General features: G+C 64.4%; 1 protein-coding gene across 1 annotated transcript in view; it reads left to right on the forward strand.

The window, feature by feature from the left end:
- Positions 1-433, forward strand: part of LOC104498185 (retinoic acid receptor RXR-alpha) — a 44,028-nt gene that overhangs the window by 7,734 nt on the left and 35,861 nt on the right. The window contains exon 2 of the mRNA XM_010141537.1: positions 106-371. Coding sequence (XP_010139839.1) covers positions 162-371 — 210 coding nt within the window. The 5' untranslated portion in view covers positions 106-161. The remainder of the gene's footprint in view (positions 1-105; positions 372-433) is intronic.

A 433-nucleotide genomic window follows, 5' to 3' on the forward strand; every position in this document is an offset into this window, starting at 1 on the left:
AGGACAAGGAGCAGGGGGCTGCTGCTCAGGGGGTGCTGCGGCGAGGTGTCTGAGCCTGTCCTAGACCAGAGACTCAGCCCCATTTCTCTCTTTCCTCTCTTACAGATTTCTCCAACCAAGTCAATTCCACGTCCCTGAACTCTCCCACGAGCCGGGGGCCCATGGCCACCCCATCCCTCCACCCGTCCATCGGGCCGGGCATCGGCTCCTCGCTGGGCTCCCCGGGCCAGCTCCACTCACCCATCAGCACCTTGAGCTCACCCATCAATGGCATGGGACCTCCGTTCTCCGTCATCAGCTCCCCCATGGGCCCGCACTCAATGTCCGTCCCCTCCACCCCCAGCCTGGGATTCGGCACCAGCAGCCCGCAGGTAAGGGGAAGGTGGTGGGGATGTGGCTGGGGCCGAAAAAACGCCTCCCCGGGGTTCTCGCT

This window comes from Buceros rhinoceros, unplaced genomic scaffold (assembly GCF_000710305.1).
Source record: "Buceros rhinoceros silvestris isolate BGI_N320 unplaced genomic scaffold, ASM71030v1 scaffold16128, whole genome shotgun sequence".
NCBI classification, from domain to species: domain Eukaryota; kingdom Metazoa; phylum Chordata; class Aves; order Bucerotiformes; family Bucerotidae; genus Buceros; species Buceros rhinoceros.